Consider the following 19,383-nt stretch of genomic DNA (forward strand, 5'->3'; position numbering starts at 1 on the left):
TTTAGTTGTTGCTAAGTAGTGTTTATACTATGCAAGGACTTTTCAGCCTCCCATGCTCTGCCAGGTGCACAAGAAGCTGGGAGGGAGCACAGCCAGGACAGCTGACCCAGACTGGCCAAAGGGCTATTCCATACCATATGACATCATGCTCAGTAAATAAAGCTGGGGGAAGAAGAAGGAGGGGGGGATGTTCAGAGTTATGGCGTTTGTCTTCCCAAGTAACCGTTACGCGTGATGGAGCCCTGCTTTCCTGGGGATGGCTGAACACCTGCCTGCCAACGGGAAGTAGTGAATGAATTCCTTGCTTTGCTTTGCTTGCATGCACAGCTTTTGCTTTACCTATTAAACTGTCTTTATCTCAACCCACGAGTTTTCTCACTTTTACTCTTCCGATTCTCTCCCCCATCCCATTGTGGGAGGAGTGAGCGAGCGGCTGTGTGGTGCTTAGTTGCCGGCTGGGGTTAAAGCCATGACAAAGAGGAACATGTTTAGAAAAATATATAAAGAAAATACTTTGGGACAGAACAGGGTGCCCTGATGCTTACTGAAACATTTCTAACAGCTTTACTAATAGGTGGAAAGTTTTTTTTTCTCTGCATAAAATGAAAAAAATCTGCTTAGTCTAAAGGAGGCAGAAATCGGCTGACCAGAATGAGCAGAAATTGGCTGATCTGTGCATTTCCTCAATAACTTTCTCAGTCATTGCTCACATATTATTGAAACACATTCACTGTGTTGTTTCTATCTCTTTAGATAGTTTGCCCATTACATTTTGAGCGAAACTTCTCACGTAAATTTTATAATCATGTAACTCCACAGATTTCAATTTCTTTTTACCTGATTTACACCTCTGTAAATGTTATCAAGTTCCCAGGAATACAAACATAAAAGTTATTTTTGTTTCTTTTTTACTTAATTGGGGTAATCAGTTCAGTACAATCTAACTGAGCTGAGCTGAACTTGAGACAAAACTAGAAATGACATGAGCTGATTTTCAAGACTGAGAAAGCAATTGGAAAGACATACATTGAATTCCCTTGAGCCAAGACCATTACTTCCAAGACCAACTGTCCTATCATTCATGAAATTACTTGTAAAACTCTTCAGAAAGTTTCTTCAAGAGGGTGGTATAATTTACATCATTATAGGGATTACAGCACGCATATGGACACTGTTGCAATAATGCTTAGGGTACTTGGATATCAGCAATGTCAGCAGCTTGTCAATCTGTACAAATTTAAGGATCAACTCTAACTCTAAAGATTCACCTTGATTTTCTACCACTTCCATTTTCAGTATTTTAATCACTAGAATAACCTCAATATATAATCTAACTTTTCCTCACTGAAATCAACCATTCCTGCTATAACAGTACTAGAGTCATCAGATAAATCAAGGGCCAAATTGGAATCTAGAAATTTAAGAGCCACTTACAATAAATAATAATAAATGGAATAAATAACCAACCATATTCCCAGACTTCTTGTTCTATTCAGTTGATGCTGTGAAACCAGATACCAACCATATTAGTTTTCCTGAAGACAGTAGTGTTTCTTTGTGGATGACTTTTTAATTCACTGTTACCAAGTCCATGAAAATAGTCTAAGGCTTAAAAAGGCAGTCAAGAATTGTGTTAACTGACATGACACTGAAAAGAACCCTGTGGTCAGAATAAGCTGTGAGCAGAATTGTCAGCATAAATATCCTGTAACTATCTAATAACCTTCCCCCCTTCCCGATCCACATGGGAAGGATAACAGAGACCTTTCTCTACAAGGTTCAGGACCAAAACCCCACCAGAATAAATCAAGTTCTGTTACATCTTCTAACTATGATTAAGGGGAAGGCAGCAAGCATGGCTGCTGATGTCCTAGCTTGAATAGCTAGAAAAAACTCTAGAAAAGCATCACTCGTTGACCAAGCTGGCATAACTTGACAGAATGACAGTTTTACTGTATTACACGGTATTTCTGACTACAGTGACAAGTTCTGTATCCTACCTTGGAAAAGTCTTACCGCAGTAGAAGAGAATTTAGTGAACAGCACTGAAAAGTAGTCTGGAAGTCCCCCTTCAAAGATAAATTATTTTCTTAGAGGCAGAGAGTTATATCACATGATGGATTTTTGTTCTCTTTAAACACTACCTGCTTTTTCTTATAATTTCCCTTCTGTTCCCTCCTTCAGACACAAAATCTTTTCAAGATAGGAATAAATATGGAATCTGTTTAACCTCACTTTTTTAGCTATTTCCACTTAAGAACAAATAACAAAATAACGATTGTGTTTCTTCCCTGTGTTTGAAATCAACAATACATGATTAATACAGACTTGCTTAATGAAAAAACACTATTGGGGTCAATAATGAATAATCCATGGGAGCTGTTTAGATTTGGGTGAATACATAAAAAATGAATTTTATGAATATTCTTTTGAATTTTTAATCAAATCTGTTTCCACTGTGTTCACACCCGTTTTACGGTCATTATTTGTATTCCATTAGTGCCCAAAGCCTCTAGCCTGGATTAGTGCTGACTGCTAGGCACTGTACAGACAGCCCGAGTCCTCTCCCGAAGCCCTTAGGTTTGAGAGACAGGTTTGCTGAAGACTGACGGGAGAGGTGCGTGATTAAAAATCCCGGTGGTTAGAGACGGATTATAAACACGTTAATTCTCTGTTTATTGTTTCAATGGGCACGCGTCCCCGTCGATAGGACGGATGCGGAGGCAGGCAGGGGATGGCACTCTGATAAGGGTGGGCTGCCCGATTTTCCTGCCCGGGGAAGGGCCAGGCAGAGGAGCTCTGCCCGCGGTGGGGCCGGGGTGCCGCTTGCCGACGCCCGCCCTCAGTGGCGGGTAGAAGCGCACCCGCTGTGGGGGTGGAAGGGCGCGGACGCAGGCGGAAGGGGAGCTGCGGCGGGGGAGAGCCGCAGGGGGCCGCCCGCAGCGCCCGCCCCGCTGGGAGCCAGACGGCGTCCCCCCCCCGGGACAAAGGGCGAGCTGCCTCTGCTGCCGGGCCCCGTGGGGCCCTGCCCGTCTGGGAAGTGCCCCCCTCCCCCGTGCCCCGCCGCCGCCGGCCTTGCGCAGCACGGCGCTGCCCGCTTCCTCCCCGGTGCCGGCCTGGGAGCCGCCCCGCCGCCTAGATCACTTGCCATTTGCATTTCTCCGCTGCTCGGGAGGAGGCGAAAGCCTATGCCCGGGGCCGGGGCGGGGGGAGGAGGCGAGGGCCGGCAGCGGGGCCGGGGCCATTGAGCCTCCGCCTCACAGGCTGCCCGCACGGCTCTGTGCATCCGCCTCTTCCTTCCCCCGCGCTGCCTCCTCCCGGGGCCGGGAGCGAGGGGAGGGTCTGCGGTTCGGCGTCGCTGCAGCAGCGCCGGCCCCGCCGCGCCGCCAGGGACCGGGTGCGGGCGCCGCCGGCTCTCCGCGCTGTTGCTGCGCGGCGATCGCCGCTGCTGGCGGGAGGGGCAGGGATGTGAGCGGCCGGGTCGGCTTGCCCCCCTCCCCCCCTTTATTTTTTTTTTTCCTTCCAAAAAAAGACCAAACCAGCCAACCAACCCCCAAAAGCCTAGAGGGTGGGGGGTGTGTGGGGATCCTGTGTCGCCGTCGCCACCCTCCGCTGGATCTATTGTGAGGAAATTGCCATTCGCCGGCAGCGGCGGCACGTCTGGGCGGGCACATCTGGGCATGCAACATCGGCTCCCGCCGCCTTCCTCCTCCGTCCTCCAGCCGGCCGAGCGGATCCCTCCGGGGCGCGGGGAGACTCCTGCTCGCCAGCCCCAGGGTCCGTCTTTCGGACTGAATATTAAAACTGGCAGAGCGGGGGGTGGGGTGGAAATAAAGGCTGCTTTTTTTTTTCCCCTGGGATTTATTTCATGGGGATGTGTTCAAGACAAGAGAGGATTCAGAAGGATATTGACGTTGTGATCCAAAAGTGCAAGGCGGAGAAGGACTGCCTGTTTGCAGGTGAGTTTCTCTCCAAGGCGCCAGGTTGGCGGCGCGGAGGCTGCCGCCGCCCGCCCGTCCCAGACCCCGCCGCTGCGCGGCTGCCCGGGCTGTGCCCGTGCCCTTCGCCGCCGTTCCCGGAAGCGGGGGCCGCCGCCGAGCCGGCTTGTGCCTGCCCTCATCCCCCTTCTTCCTCTTCCTCCTCTCCTTCCGAGGGCATTTGAGGGCAGATGAGACCAGGCGCCGGCTGGGAATGCGGGGGGGGGGGGGGGGGGGGCATCCCGAGGCAGGGAGCGTGGCAGTGGCCACACGCAAAACTGGGCCGGTGTGTGCGAGTGTGCGTGCCCCCCGCTGCCTGGCGCAGCCCGCAGCTGCTGGGGCGAGAGCCCAGCCGAGCGCAGCCCTGGTGCTTTTTGCTTCGGCGGGCGCTACACAGCTGTTTTCCGGGCGGCCGGGCTCCTGTCATCCTCGGTGCATGCCTTTATCCCCGCACGCCCGCCTGGCTTCAGGGCTGGAGAAATGGCAAGCGATAAACGTCCCCCCTTCCGTGCAAAAAAACCCCGGGGTTTCGCCGCTTTCTTGGCGGGGACATGGAGGTGCCGGCAGTGATTTGCGGTCGCAGGAGCCCGGTTTGTGGCTGCCTGTTGCCGTTTCTGACAATGGAAATCCCTGCCGTTGCCATAGCACCGGGCACTTGTTGCGAGGGGCTGGGGGGGAGTTGCTTCATTTCCTCTGATTCTATGCTGATCCACCCCACCCCCCCACCCCCCCACCCCCCCCCGTGTCGGTAGCAGAATGCTGGTCTGCAAGACCTCAGATATTTCAGCCAAAATAAAGACAAGTTGTAATAACGCAGCTCTTTTTGTATTTCAGATTTCAGGTACTCAGACTCCACCTTTACCTTCACCTATGTTGGAGGCTCCAAAAGGTACTTTTTTTTTACAGCAATGACTCCCTCCATTTCCTGCTGGCAGTGAGGTGCAGTGTTTCAATACCGTGGCAGGCTTTTTTGTTTCCTTTCCTTTTGCAAGAAGGATCAATAAATCATCTGCCTTCACGCAAATATAAATTGAGGAGGAAGTGTTGAGGGAGGTGATGAGAAAGGTGATCCTAGTTGTTGGAGGCTTGACCAAATTAAACTACTGAGACATTAAGTGAAATGTCTGTATAGCTTCTAAGGCTAAAAAGATGTTTTATTGAATGGTAGTTTAAATATTATTTCTAAATGGTTACGAGCTTTTGGTTATAAACTGGATTGTGCATGTACACATTTTTTTATTTCACCATTTGTTGTGTTTGTCTGTTTTCAAAAGGAAATATATGTAAAAGCTTGAACACACATCCTTTTTGTTTCCCTGGCTCTTAGTTACCTTTTACTTAACATGGTATTTACAGTATGTGCTAGGTCACCCTCTTATCTTTTAGCTGAATTTTATTAGACTTGGCAAGATGTCTTAGGGTTTTTTTTGTTTTAATTTTTTTTCCTCAGACAGTTCATCTGATATCTTTGGTGATTGCTTTTCTTTACCAGGGTGCGTCAGGTTAAAGTGTTGTATTCTTTGCAAGTGAACCTTTCAGTGCAGGCAATGCTCCTACAGCCATCGGTTCTCCCCTGTGCATGCTTCAGGGCCTGGCTGCAGGACCAGGCTCCCAGATGGTCACCAGGCTGCGAGACTGTTCAGAAAAATGCTTTCCCACCTCACTACCCTGCCTCTTCCTACTAAAGGAAAAGACAACTACTATCATTTTCAGTGGAGTAGAATAGTTCAGTTCACCCAGTAGCTGAGAATCAGATGTATTTTCAGGTTGCTTCTAGTATACTCTTTAATTTAGGGTTTTAGTATATGTTTTGTTTTGGCCTTGTTTTAAAAGACAATTTTGAAAGGCTTGATACAGTAAAAATTATCTAATAGAAATATTATTTATCATGTAATTAAAACAATCAAATTTGAAAGTTACTTTGCACTGTTTTCTAAACCAAATATTGCAGCAAGAAATCAGGAAGTAAAACCTGTCTATTGTTTCCATTTTCCAAGCTGAATAAAGTGAAAAGCCTAAGGGCATAACTGATATAAAACAAACTGGTTTATAAATGTTGAAACAAAACGTTGTCACTTCTACGAGAGACGGAAGATGGCCTTACATCCTGCAGCCTTGAATTTTAACTGGGGTCAGCATTTGCTTAAGGAAACTGTTGACTAGAAACTAGTCTCAGGATCTTTAAAATTCAAGCTGCACTGAGAAATAAAAGTTACGCTTAGAGAAATTGGCAAAAGTGGGTTGTTACTTAGAGCATACTCAAATTTCACTTTCCTTTTGACATTTTAAGGACATTTAAAAGGCATGCTTTGAGAGAAGGGTTTCATGTTCTCTGCTTGTTTGTATTTTGATTTTGAAAGATGTTTTACAATATTCTTAGTACACAGTGGTGTACTGAGTGGCAAGTTTATGGTAGCAAGCTCTCTTGTGAAGTACATAAAATGAAAACCCTAAACCTTGACCATTAAGGGCCAAACTTTTCTTTCTCACATCGAAGAAGAGTTAGTGGTTTCTTCTTAGAGAAGGTGCTTGCTGAGCAGTGGCTATGCTGTACCGTGTACCCGTAGCATTCGGTCAGGTTTCCAGTTGTGGTGGGTTGACCTTGGCTGGCTGCCAGTTGCCCACCAAGCAGCTTTATCACTCCCCCTCCTCAGCAGGACAGTGGGGGAGAAAATAAGATGGAAAAAAACTAATGGGTCAAGATAAAGGCAGTTTAATAAAGCAAAAGCAAAGACTGCGTGCGGAAGCAAAGGAAAACAAAAGATTTATTCTCTACTTCCCATCAGCAGGTGATGTCCAGCCACTTCCTGGGAAGTAGGGCTTCAGTATGCATAGCGGGTGCTCCAGAAGACAAATGTTGTAATAACAAATGCCCCCCCTCCCGTCCTCCTTTCTCCTAGCTTTTATTGCTAAGCAGATGTCATATGGTATGGAATATCCCTTTGGTCAGTTTGGGTCAGCTGTCCTGGCTATGTCCCCTCCCAAGATGTTGCAAACCCCCAGACTACTGGTGAGGGGGGGGGAAAATTGGAGAGACAGCCTTGATGCTGTGCCAGCACTGCTCAGCAGTAGCCAAAACACTGGTGTGTTATCACACCTTTCTAGCTACCAATACAAATCACAGCACTTTTTTTGTATTGTGCGAATTATCATAAATAATCCTTTACCTATGTAGTTCAGTTAATCCTTTTGGACTGTATTTCATGTTCTGACTGTACTTTTTTTTTTTTTTTAATGCACTGTGTTCTCACTTCTAAATTATTAGAGTTTGACACTGCAGAGATGCTTACTGGTTTTGGGAAGGTTCTAATTAGAAATTTATTAGTGAAGCACATCTTTGTGCATAATGTGGGCACTAAATATGGGGCAGATTGTTTATCAATTTAATAATTTTTAATTTCATTGTCAGAAAGTGATAAGTAGGGTGACAGATTTCTTATAAAGTGAGGTGTTCATTCAGGTACTGTGACTGTGCAAGATTTACAGTTCTTTAACTACATCTGGCAGGATATCAGAAATGGCTGGATTCTTTATGCTTTTTACTGTAGGATCTAAAAATAATATTACAGTGTGAACATGTTGAGATTTTTTTTTAAAAGAATCTCATTTCATTTTTCCTGTTATCTGCCCCTGTATGAAACATTGCTCCTCCAGAAACCCTGTAGACTGAACAGAACTTCTGATTTGTCATCTTTCAAATAGATATGCGTGATACCCTGAAGTTGTTTTCGCTTTATATGTCATTTGACATGGTTTACATAAAAGCAGTGCTTGGTTTTCCTGAAAAAAGTTTCCTTTTTTTTAGTGTTTTTCTCACCCCTTTTTTTTTTCTAGGACAAGGACATCATATTAGTTCTGAAATACCTCTTTATTCAAATATGTACTTAACTCTCATTGGCAGTGAGGGACAGTGATAATAAGGCTGTGCATGAGAACAGATCTAATACTGCAGCATATTGTAAAGAAACTGAGTAAGACCTGTAAGAACTAAACACACAGATTAATTTTGTCAGCAAAATTCCCTGTTGTGTTCTGCTTTCCCTGCATGAGCACAATGATTATAATAATGACAGTTCTGCAGATGCAAGGAAAGTTGAATTTTAGTCTGAAGTAATTGTTTATTTTTGCTTAAAATAATGACAAATCGTTAACTTATGCTGTTTTGATTTTGAATATTTGGCTATTTGTTTTTATTCAAGTGGTTATACATAGTGCTTAATATTGTAGTATCAGAAATCCTCATATAAATTGATGAATTAATTCCCACCTCACTGTAGCAATGAAATATTTCATAGCTGGGGAGTTGTGCCACTGAAAGAGTAACTAAATTGCTTGTGGCTTTCTATAGCTAGAGATGAAAACCACTGTCTAAAGTCCTAGTGCATTATGTCCACCAGGTGTTTGAACCACTTGATGATAAATACATAGAATGTTTTTTTCCCCTTTAGTGGTATGCCCTATTGCTACTTACATGAATTTAATAAAACTCTGCCTACATCAGAGATTCCATTTGGTAAATAATTTCAAAATTCTGGTGTCACTCTGATAACACTGAAAGTCTTCAATACAAAAAAATGGTGAAGAAAAATGGTTTTGGGCTAATTGATGTGTTTTATTTGAAAATTTATGTTCAATTTATATGTACTGTAGCAAAAAAGGAGAGAGACAATTGAAAAACATTTTTAAAACTGAAACATAAAAATGTGTCCATCTTAAAATATCAAAATGGAACACTTTCCTGAACATTTTCATTTTTTTTCTTTCCTTTCCAAAATAATTTATTTTAAGACCAGCCTTTTTTGGATAGGTTAGTTTTAACCTAGCTCCTCTGTCTGGTTTGTTGCATGGCAATGATGTGTTTACTGGCTGTGCAAGGTTTGGGAAGAGAAGGCTAGACTGCTCCTTTTAGAAACGGTGCTGGCTTACATAAGATGAAAGTGTCCATGAAAGTATGACTTAAAAAGAGGAGAAAACAATTTTTATGGAATCCATTGCTCTGAATGGTTTTAGTTTAGCTGGAATCGTTTTTATACAGAGCTTAGAAAGGGCTGGTGTGAGTACAGGTCATCTTCTGTTGCTGATGGCTGCGCTTAACTTTGTGTTCAGGTTATTAAATATGTAATTACATTCCTAAAATCTACCTCTACTACAGTAAGATAGGGATGAAAACTATATACACAGCTTGTACTTAGTCCTCTGTATATTGTTATTTCAGAATACCTGGAAGGTTGTACATCGTCTTTCAATTTTAACTTTCCTATCAAATAGGGCTTAACATTTTTGCCATGACAGCACCATTTTCTGGAAGAGAAATCTGTGATATGAGACAGGAATCTAGTTTAGATATAACATGGAAAGCATTGAGATTTTAATTTCTTCATTAAAGATTCTGTAGATGAAGTAATGTTGAATATAGCCTTGGGTACTTTTAAAAAATAGGCAATGTTGAGGGTTTGTGAAAAGCAAAATCAACGCCATTCTACTCACAGTCTCATTGAGCTCGCCTTTTTTTGATTATCTTATTTTTGATAGAGCTTTCTTGCCTTGCTGTTAGAAAATCAGCAGTGTCTGAAATTAACCCAATCCCCATCAGTGCATCTTGTAAAAATTACATACTTCAGGGATATTATGGACTTGTGGAAATCTCTTTCTAGTCTGGTGAAGTGAGTGGCTATCCTCTTTCTGCTGCATACTGTACTGATACTAAGAACAATACCTTCAAATTGTGAATGTCTGCCTTTCTGTGAGAAAAATGTGGTTTTCGGCACTTAAATGAATGGCCTAGTTTTCAGAAGTGCCGAACTGCCACACCACATAGTGGTCTCAGTATTACTGTGCATTGCTTAGCACTTTTAAAAAGCAACAGATTCTTTATGCAGGTGTTTTTGTCATACAAATGTATGCAGTGTTGTTTGAATGATTCACCAGCACAGAGCTGGGAATCATAGAATCATAGAATCATAGAATCATAGAATCATAGAATGTCCCGAGTTGGAAGGGACCCACAAGGATCATTGAGTCCAACTCCTGTCCCTGCATAGGACAACCCCAAAAATCATACCATATGTCTGAAGGTGTTGTCCAAATGCTTCCTGAATGTTGTCAGGCTCGGTACTGTGACTACCTCCCAGGGGAGCTTGTTCCAATACTCCACTACCCTTTGGGTGAAGAACCTTTTCCTAATGTCCAACCTAAACCTCCCCTGGCATATCTTCCTACCGTTCCCTCGGGTCCTATCATTGGTCATCAGGGAGAAGAGATCAGCACCTGCCTCTCCTCCTTCCCTTGTGAGGAAGTTGTAGACCTCAATGAGGTCTCCCCTCAGTCTCCTCTTCTCCAGGCTGAACAGACCAAGTGACTTCAGCCGGTCCTCATATGGCTTCCCCTCTAAACCCTTCACCATCTTCGTGGCTCTCCTCTGGACACTCTCTAGTAGCTTCGTATCCTTTTTGTACTGTGGTGCCCAAAACTGCACACAGTACTCAAGAGGAGGCCGCACCAGTGCAGAGTAGAGTGGGACAATCACCTCCCTCGACCGGCTAGCAATACAGTGCTTGATGCACCCCAGGACATGGTTGGCCCTCCTGGCTGCCAGGGCACACTGGTGGCTCATGTTCAGCTTGCCGTCGACCAGAACCCCCAGATCCCTCTCTGTGGGGCTGCTCTCCAGCCTCTTGTTCCCCAGTCTGTATGTACATCCAGGGTTGCCATGTCCCAGGTGCAAAATTTGGCACTTGCCCTTGTTAAACTTCATATGGTTGGTGATTGCCCAGCTCTCTAATTTGTCCAGATCTCTCTGCCCTCGAGAGTGTCAACGGCTCCTCCCAGTTTTGTGTCATCAGCAAACTTTGATAGCAAACCTTCAAGTCCTGCATCCAAGTCATTTATGAAGATATTGAAGAGCACTGGCCCCAAGATGGATCCCTGCAGAACTCCACTAGGAAGAGTGCCTGAATGTCTTTACAGAAAATGTTTTCAGTATCTTCTTCTTTCTCTGCTTTCATCACATATTTTAACATATTAAGTACCTAAAAATAGAACTGTAGGCTGTCATTGTTAAAGTGTTAATGTGATAAGACAAATACATTTGAAAGCGGAGTTCACTCTGACAAAATTAATTTAGATCACTGTTCTCTGTACTGGGACTAATGACATTTTTGGTTTTTTCCTGTTAGTCTCTAATAATTTCCTATATTTTTCATCACTCATAAATAAAGAGCTGAAGATACCTGTTGGCATATTTTTTCCATGGATTACTTACTGTGCAGAATATGAATTCTCATTTGAGTCAGAGTCTAATCACTCATAGTCAAAATACCTACTTTAATAAGCTTCAGCACCTAGAGGGAAAGTAAATTTTAAACTGCTGGGAGAGTTCAGTTTAGTTACAATTAAAACTAAGAAAGGGATGAAATGTGAGTAAATCTAAAAAAAAAGTCCAATTTATAATTCTGCCTTGGCATTAAATAAATCCCACTTAAGAGGACAGCTCTTAAGAATTAATGTCCTCCTTGCTACAGGAGGGTGAAGATTTTTACAGATGTTTCATTGAACTGGCCTCATCTGAGGAAAAGTAACTCCTTTTAACAAGGTAAAATTGACTCATAAAGATAAACCTACTATCCTGTACAGCAGTAGCTAGAAAATCTCACTGAAAGACGAGGGACTAAACAAGGTACAGAAATACATCTCCTTCCCTTGATAGCCTTCTGTATGGTCACACAAGATTGCATCCAGCCTATTTATATGGGAGGAAGAGCAGGAAAGAGCCTTGCCTAAGGACTGGGAACAATTGTAGCTTTTATGAGTCAGACTTCTCCTGGGAGGACCTGTTATCTCCAGGGAGCTTTATGTCAGACATTGTGTTCCCCTACTGCAAGGGCTAAACATCATCATACATGCTTTTGGCATTATGTAATCCCATGGGATTAAGTCATGGTTTTCCACATGCTCACATAAGGTAACAGGGAGAAACCAGTCTTGGGTAAAGGTTGGAGGTTGAGCATCTTTCTGTATCTTACTTCAAGGCAGAGTACCTGCGTGAGCCCTGTAGAAGGCTTTGGCTTCTCCTGGCTGTTGTAGAAGACTGTGGCGTGTCCTGGCAATTAGGATTGATCTGAATCCCTTCGATGAAGCTCTTCTGAGGAAGACTTCTGTGGTGCTCAGTGGGAGCCTGTCTGGAGCAAAGAACTGAGGGCAAAGAGGAAGCTCAAAGAAACTAGCAAGCCCTCCGGACATCTCCTTCCAGCCTCGAGGCATTGATCAGAAATAAAAGGAACAACAGCATGTCTCCTGTGTAATGAAATGTACTGTTTGCCAAAAGAGAGTGTAAAAAATGGTGATATACCATTTGTAAAAAGAAGTATATAATTAAAGAATAAGTTCCTTTCAAACTGTGTAGCATTCTGCATTTTATCTCATATATTACAGGTTGCCATCTTGAAATCTTGTTGCTTTAAATGAATGTTCCATTTTATGTTTATAGATAAGATTTTTTCATATTTTAAGAGCAAAGCTAGAAGGCAGGATAACTTTGCACCGTTCAACTGTCTTGTTTCTACCCAATAAGGTATTTGTGACAGACAGCATTTGCTCTCAAGTAGAGAAAATAGCCTATGGATTAGAGATGGTATTCCAGGTCATTAGCTTTTCTGCAAATGATAGAATATTTAATTTTAGGTTTTTTTGTGGCTTTGCTCATTCTTTTTCCTTAATGTTGAAAAATCCATCTTTGATGGGGAGTTCTCACCCCATAATGATCATACATACAGCAAGATATGAAAATAATTAGGATGCTCTTCTGTCAGATTAGGACCTGGGGTTGATAAAGGTGTCAAAACCAGGAAGCACTTCATTGTCCTAAAAGTACTTGCTGATAGTCAACTGCTTGATCTCAACTACAGCTGTATAAATCTGGAGTAATTCCACTGATGTGATGGGGCTCACTTGGGTCCTTAGCAATACTGATGAATTTTTTATTTGGCCCTGACTACTCCTAGTGAACAGCAATCCAGGTGATTTTTTTCACCTGGGGGGAGTTACGAAGACCAGAGTTCTGTTTTCTGCCATCTTTGCATATGTATTCTCATTTTGAGTACTTTCCTGGATGGTGGGAGAGCTGCAATTTATCCAAGGAAAAAAGCTTGCTTTCATGCATTCTTATCAAGTCACTAGTGTTGCAGAGGGCACAGATAGAAGGCCACTTGTCAAAAGCATTCTTTTCTTCCTGTGTCTTTTTAGCCTTAGCATCTGAAAACCTGGTTGTCACAGACTCCTCTTTTAAGAATGTAATTTGCTAGGCCACATGAAAACCTCTTTACCTGTCACTCACTCAGAATCAGTATTAAGCTGAGTCCCAGAATGGTTTCAGAGCTTTTTGTAGATATAGCCATTAGTTGAAATAGAAATGGTGATTTCTTCAAGGGTACTATTCTGTGAAAACACCTAAAAAGATTAAATTAACTTTGTCCAGATTACAATTGTGAAATCTGGTCATTTCAATATATATTTATACAAAACAGTGGGAACATAAAAAACAAAAGTTTTACAGTACTTCAGACCAAAAAATATAACCTTCAAGTATTAAAAACTTCTGGAAAACATATATTTGGTTAATGCCTTAGTACAGCAGTTATGGACACTATCAACAGCCTTTCCTTATAGATAGGGAATTATATAAATTAAGGTTGTCTACTGGCTTAATTTGGTTCTATGAATATTACATGAAATCTTTCGTACATGGTTGTAGCTCTAATGGAGTTACAGCTGAAAACTGAGCTTATTAATTCTTTTCTTTTAAGAATGTATAATGTTAGAGAATCATTTTGCTATAAAGACTTTTAACCATCCTATAGAACAAGGCTTGTTAGGCTTGGCATAAAATTTCAGTAGTAGGATTTTGTAGGCTTATATGTTGAAAAAGGACTCATATTTTATCAGTGGATGACAAGAAGAGTGAAACTGGATATGTTTAGGTGGCAACAGGAGGAACATAACCTCTGCAAGAATCTCCTTGGGCATACACTAGTTTTGTTAACTCAGGCCAACAGAAGTTTTAAATTAGTTTAGTATTGGTCTCTAGAGTACGAAGAGTCACAGTAATCAGCCTACCAAAGATGCAAGCTCTCTTGCCTTTAGCAGACCTATGTGCACATGTGGGATCTACCTGAAGTGACCGTCTTTGATCAGAGAGGTTTCAGAGCAGGACAGAAAGCTGCTCCAGGTGGAGTGGCATGGTACCCTGGTGCTCTCCGCCAGCAGCCCACTGCAGGCTGCAGGGCAGAGCCTGGAAGCCTGCCATCGGAGCATGCGTGTCCGAATGACTGCTGTCCTCCTATGTCAGGAAAAGTGTGACTCGTGGCAGGCTGAAAGATAGCATAGCTCCACAGGAGTGTTTGGTGGGAGTTGGTCAGGTAAAATAAATAACTACTTTAATGAAATAATATGGGGGGGAAACCTTTTGTTGCCAGCAAAAATATCATCAGGCAAATGGAAGGAATTCTGTGAGTTTAGTATCTGTGAAATTTGCAAAAAAAAGAGTTGAAGATGGATCACAGACTTTTCTCATTGCCTCTGCTTCCCAGAGTCCTTCAGGGTGAGCATAAAATATTTTCTCCTGGAGAGGAGCTAAGCAGAGAGTATTTCTTTTCCGTTGCTAATTTTATATAGTAATCTAGCGTGCACAAACCTGCAGCATATGCAGCTGCTTCAGACCATATCCAGTGCGTGCATGCATGTTGATTTTAGACAAGTGCTGTCAGCTTTCTTTTTAGCATTCTGTCCTTTCTTCTTTCTCAGAGGTTTTATAGCTCTGAATACATCTGTAGTGCTCCATATTAAGAACTCTCTTTTTTCTTTTTTTTTTCTCTGATTCAAATCTGTGTGCGTTTTTTAAATGTGCATGCAAATGAGTTTTGCCCCTCAGTTTCCTGGTAAGTTGCCACAATGGCCAGGAGGGTGGCAGAGGCTCTGCACCATTGCTCGGGGGAGTGCTAATGTGTGACCGAATGCGGCAGAGCCTTGTCACAGGAAGAGGGTCGCTGTTTCCTTTTTGTTGTTGCTGCTGTTGCATGAAGGACTATAGAAGAGAAATCTGGAGGGCGTGGTGAAAAGAAAAAGCATGGGTCGGCATTCAGCTCTGAGTTACATCACTGCAAAATGGAAGTAATGGCATTCACTTCAGTCTGGCTGTGTGTGGAACGGCATCTTTACTAAAGAGATTGTGTATTAAATACTGAAGACAGGATAAGATGTTATTTGTTGCCATCTGCTTTCATCTACAATTAAAATACTTTAAAAGACAATAACCACAATGTAAATATCTGTTTTCTCATGATCTGTTTACCTCCATATTTTCTCCAAGAGCTGTTTATCATTTATTTTTAATGGTAATGAATAATTCTGGCAGGAGGTTGAAACTGGGCATGTTACATATTATGGTAGTGTTATTTCCTTCAGAGATACATTGCCAGGTTTTGTTTCATTTTATTTTGAAGGGCTGAGGATGACCAATACCACATCTTATTCTAATATTTCTAAATAAAATTAAAAAAATAATAATTTATGCATCTGACTGACATGCATTCAAGGTTCAGGTAGGTAAAACAGTTGAACTGTTCTGCCCCTAGTATTTTGAAGTTCCTTGTTGGAACAGTACATTGATTGGGACATTAGCTGCTACTGAGTGAGAATCCTTTACACCTCTCAAACTCCAGTGATTTCAATGTCTAATGATTGCAATATGCTCACAATTAACTAGATGATATACTCTAGTGAAAAATTCTTGAATCGTGAGGTGAAGGCTGAGTGGGCTGGGGTGATGTTGGGACTTTCCTGCATAGATTATTTCTATTTTGAAGTCAATCGGTCAGAACTGCTGAGGTTTTTATTGTTGTACTTGATAAGTTTCAGGAGATTATTACATAAAGATTTTCTTTTGCTGCTGATTGGTATTTTGACTGAAATTAAATACATAAAAGGTTTCTATATTTAGCCTGTTCCTCTCCACCTCAAGACTATGTAAACTGATGAGATGACATAAGCCTAACTAAAGAGAAAGTGCAGTATAATTTCCTTTATATGGTCATATTTTGCCTTTATATTCCACTGATTTCAGTTAGATATTATTGGAGTAACTGAGGCAAACATTTAATGTTTGGCCAAATTTCATTTTGAAATAATTCTATTTATAATTTGAATTGCTTTGATGTATTTTGCTGTCTTAATACCTGTAGCTGCAGTCATAGAATCATAGAATCATTAAGGTTGGAAAAGACCCCCAAGATCATCGAGTCCAACCATTAACCTATCACTACCAAGTCCACCACTATACCATGTCCTCGAGCACCACGTCTACCCGTCTTTTAAATACCTCCAGGGATGGGGACTCAACCACTTCCCTGGGCAGCCTGTTCCAATACTTGACTACCCTTTCAGTGAAGAAGTTTTTCCTAATATCCAACTTAAACTTCCCCTGGCGCAGCTTGAGGCCTTGAGTCATCTGCATAAAGCTGAAGCTATGATACTGGTTTTATTTACACTTGAAGAACTTAACCCTATGTATCCACCTGGCCATCTAGCTAGATATGTAATATATATTTATTTACAGAGGTTTCAGATACTCAGAAATTCCTTTGTTAGTATTATTTTCATTAACATCTCACATGGTCAATGTCATGGTCAATAGCATTTTGAGAGAAGAATAAATGGTCAGGGGACTATCCATTAATTAAACTTGTGAGGGATTTTACTTTATCTGAGATTTCCATCAGGATTCTCCAACATGTAACATGCCATGTTTATATTCCTGATACAAGCATATGTTCATGTTGATGATGGGAAGTTGGGTCAGTGAACTTTCAGCTTTCATTATTTCATAACCAGCTACTTCACAGTTACACTAGTAAAATGGCAAATGATCCTGCAGAGGTGTCTTGATAAACAGCATGGTAAAAACATTCACCTTTAAGAATAAAATCTAAAAGAACTTAATTTTCCATTGAAAGTAAAGATGAATGAACATACCAAGCAAGTGCCAGTGTGCTAGTAAGAATGCAGTGAGGCATTTGCATCAGAGAAACTTATACTTGTTGGCCTTTTGAACCATTCTCAAAGTATCTGTGAAATGAAATTTATTAATTTCTTATAGCACCTGTCTGACAACACGAACTGGCCCTGTGTCTGGTTTCCTGTGCATTGGAGCTGCCAGTGTGGGGACCCAGCTCCTGGGAGGACTGGCAGGCTGCCAAGAAGAGGCTTTGCAAAGCCTCAGCAAATGAAGAGGGAATGTCCTGAGGTGCCTGGTAGGAAAAGCTGCCAGGCTTGTGTTGGGACATGCACTCTCAGGGAATTTAGGTACTTGCCTCCTGTCCAGAGTCTTGAAGCGTTAAGTATCAACGCTAGCCCTTTTGTTCCAAAATACAGCTATTTTGTGGCAGTGGTTCCCTTTCCTTTGGTAGCGTATGATCCACTTTGAGGGTGCATTCCTGCTCTAGTCCTCAGGGTAAAGATATCAGGATGTTCAACTGTGAGACTCCACAGTACTTCCAGCCCCACAATTAGGCTGCTCTGGCCTGAAAACAGATCTGAAGCCACTGGAGGAACCCAGTGCCTAAAAGTTTCTTAAAACCTCTGCATTGTCCAGGCCCCTTCTTGTTTGTCATTTAGCTGTGGAGGTTTCTAAAATTTGGTCTCACAATCCCTAAATCTTTTTATATGCCTGTGACTAATTGTGTAAGACTGCTTGGATGCAGAATCTGGAGCAGAAATGTAGGTGCTTAGGGGACATAGCTGGTTAGGAATGGAGATGTCAAAAGACTTTTTAATGAGCATTCAATCTGTCTCCTGGGTCAACCAATGAGTTCCTTTTGTGAAGTGAAACTCATCTGATGTCAGTTGACATAGTTTCATGTATTTTTCAATGGAATTTTGCTCTAAATCCATCTTTTAATACAAAGCAGTTGTGAGATTCTTGCCTCACTGTGGTGTTTCGAGTGAAATGGCAGTTGCAGCTCCAGTGTACCGTCTGTGTGAGATTCAGGAGCCACTGAATTGTGAAGGATACATCAAGCCCTTGACATCTAGGACATATTTCATCAGTAAAGAAAAATAACATTATTTTTTTCACTGGTAAAGTCTGTGTATTCTGATCCCCAAATAAATATATCTATCTCATTCTTACAACTTAACCTCAATCTGCCTTGGTGCAACATGGTTTATAACCAGTTTCTGCTTTCATGTATTCTCCTTCTCAGATTGTATTTTTTAAAAAGGTTAGAGATAATAGAGGAGAAGGTCTAGATTAGATTATCTTTCACAGATGGGTATTGCATTGATGAAACAATGTAAACCAATTATGAGCTTATGAACTCGAGGATCTGTACTGTATGAAGGCGTATACTTGCATTCAGATATTTGAAATCACGTTTAAGGTGTTATTTAATGGCATAGGGGAAGGTGACATATAGTTGCAGCAGCATGGACATCTGTGGATTTCAACGATTAGGAATGCTGTTAGGTCAATTTTAAAGCAATATGATTATGCAAATCTTGCCCTAATGTAGCTTTGGTGTATGTCTAGCAACTAAATGGATGCTGTTGTCACTTTTCATTATGAAGTCTACAAATGCAAAGGTTTAGTGACATCAGAGGATGTCACCAGCTTCATTAGAATGCTTTGGGACATTGCAGGAATAATGCTTTCTCACTGTCCCATGTCGAGCTTCATGCTTTCCAGTAGCTACAGGGACGGAAAATCCAACTCGGGCCATAGCTCAGCCTAGATACACATAAAAAATCCTCAGCTGGGTGTGCCGGAGCTGCCTTCCTCCAGTCAGAGTCAGAAAGCATGTAGATGTCGTGGTTTAAACCGAGCGAGAAACTAAGAACCACACAGACGCTTGATCACTCCCCCCCACCCTGGTGGGATGGGGGAGAGAATCGGAAGGGTAAAAGGGAGAAAACTCGTGGGCTGAGATAAGAAGAGTTTAATAATTGAAGTAAAATAAAGTAAAATAGTAGTAATAGTACCAGTAGCAGTAACAGTAGTAGTAGTAGTAGTAGTAGTAATAATAATAATAATAATACACAAAGTAAGTGATGCACGATACAATTGCTCACTACCTGCCGACCAATGCCCAGCCCATCCCTGAGCAGCGATTGCTGCCCCCAGCCAACTCCCCCCAGTTTATATACTGAGCATGATGTCATATGGTATGGAATAGCCCTTTGGCCAGTCTGGGTCAGGTGTCCTGGCTGTGCTCCCTCCCAGCTTCTTGTGCACCTGGCAGAGCATGGGAAGCTTTTTCATAGAATCATATAATAGAATCATAGAATCGTTAAGGTTGGAAAAGACCCTTAAGATCATCGAGTCCAACCGTTAACCTAGCACTGTCAAGTCCACCACTAA

General features: G+C 42.2%; 1 protein-coding gene across 3 annotated transcripts in view; it reads left to right on the forward strand.

Annotated features, from left to right (window-relative positions):
* Positions 1 to 230: 230 nt before the first annotated feature.
* The window catches only part of LOC148055436 (protein mono-ADP-ribosyltransferase PARP8-like), a 161,187-nt gene continuing 142,034 nt past the window's right edge, over positions 231 to 19,383 (forward strand). For all 3 annotated transcript variants that reach the window (XR_015705363.1, XM_087760400.1, XM_087760401.1), the window contains exons 1-2: positions 231 to 3,959; positions 4,812 to 4,866. Coding sequence is in view for 2 of the 3 variants with exons in the window: in XM_087760400.1 (XP_087616526.1) it covers positions 3,869 to 3,959; positions 4,812 to 4,866 (146 nt within the window). In the remaining variant the exon portion in view is untranslated. The remainder of the gene's footprint in view (positions 3,960 to 4,811; positions 4,867 to 19,383) is intronic.

Source organism: Nipponia nippon, unplaced genomic scaffold (assembly GCF_047370975.1).
Source record: "Nipponia nippon isolate SJK-2023a ecotype South Korea unplaced genomic scaffold, ASM4737097v1 scaffold_22, whole genome shotgun sequence".
Taxonomy (NCBI): Eukaryota; Metazoa; Chordata; class Aves; order Pelecaniformes; family Threskiornithidae; genus Nipponia; species Nipponia nippon.